Source organism: Eimeria necatrix, genomic scaffold (genome assembly GCF_000499385.1).
Source record: "Eimeria necatrix Houghton genomic scaffold, Enh_scaff1743, whole genome shotgun sequence".
Taxonomy (NCBI): domain Eukaryota; phylum Apicomplexa; class Conoidasida; order Eucoccidiorida; family Eimeriidae; genus Eimeria; species Eimeria necatrix.
Window position 1 is genome coordinate 3945 of NW_013655039.1, and position 1209 is coordinate 5153.

The 1209-nt window shown below is 57.0% G+C and overlaps 1 protein-coding gene across 1 annotated transcript; it reads left to right on the forward strand.

The window, feature by feature from the left end:
* Positions 1 to 99: 99 nt before the first annotated feature.
* Positions 100 to 1159, forward strand: ENH_00021450 (hypothetical protein; the record flags this gene model as incomplete). Its single annotated transcript, XM_013584588.1, has 2 exons — positions 100 to 711; positions 911 to 1159. The coding sequence occupies 2 exons, from the start codon at positions 100 to 102 to the stop codon at positions 1157 to 1159; spliced, it is 861 nt and encodes a 286-aa protein (XP_013440042.1).
* Between the last annotated feature and the right edge of the window lie 50 nt (positions 1160 to 1209).

A 1209-nucleotide genomic window follows, 5' to 3' on the forward strand; every position in this document is an offset into this window, starting at 1 on the left:
AAGGTCCCCCTCGCTCCCCCCCCCCTCCCCCTCCCGGGGATCGCCACCCCACACGCGGGATCGTCCCCCTTCCCCCTGGGATCGTCTCCCCTTGCGAAAATGTCCGAAAGCGGCCTAACATTCGAAACCTCCGAGGAGTGCCGCGTAGTGCCCACCTTCGCGGCCATGGCCCTCAAAGAAGAACTCCTCCGCGGCGTCTACGCCTACGGCTTCGAAAGGCCCTCCGCAGTCCAACAGCGCGCAGTCGCGCCCATCCTGCAGGGCCGCGACGTCGTCGTGCAGTCGCAGTCGGGGACTGGCAAGACGTGCGTGTTTTGCCTGGGGGCCCTTCAGTGCGTGGACGCGCGGGTTCGAGACCCGCAGGCGTTGTTGTTGTCTCCAACTCGAGAGCTTGCAGAACAAACTCAGAAGGTCTGTTTGGCCTTAGGAGACTATTTGTCAGTTCAGGTTTTGTGTTGTGTGGGGGGGAGGAGACTGGGGGACGATATTAGGGCCTTGGAGGCGGGGGTTCATATTGTCTCCGGGACTCCCGGGAGGGTTTTTCATCTTATTGGAGACAGGCATTTTTCGACGCGGCATTTGAAGATGCTCGTTTTGGATGAAGCCGATGAAATGCTTAATCGGGGGTTTAAACAGCAAGTCTACGATATCTACAGATACCTCCCCCCAGCCACCCAAGTCGTGCTCATTTCCGCTACTATGCCCCACGAAGTAAACCCTAAACCCTAAACCCTAAACCCTAACGCACAGGCGAGAAACCCTGGGTGCGCGCGAGAGACGCGCTTCAGTAGCACTTCAAGGGAAAGACGGGCCAGTCAGCGTCGGCCCGGGAGCACGAACCCGAACCGTAAACCCTAAATCGTGGTTTAAACCCTAAATCGTGGTTTAAACCCTAATTTGTGGTTTGCAGGTGCTGGAAATGACGACGAAGTTCATGTCGAACCCGTTCCGCGTTTTGGTGAAGAGAGACGAACTGACGCTGGAAGGCATTAAGCAGTTCTTCGTCGCCGTCGAAAGAGAACACTGGAAGTTCGAAACCCTCACTGACCTCTACGACACTCTCACCATCACGCAGGCCGTGGTGTTCTGCAACACCAAAACCAAAGTCGAGTGGCTCGCGCAAAAACTCAAAGAAGCCAACTTCACCGTGAGGGTTTAGGGTTTAGGGTTTAGGGTTTAGGGTTTGGGGGTGGGGGGTGCGGGGGGTGG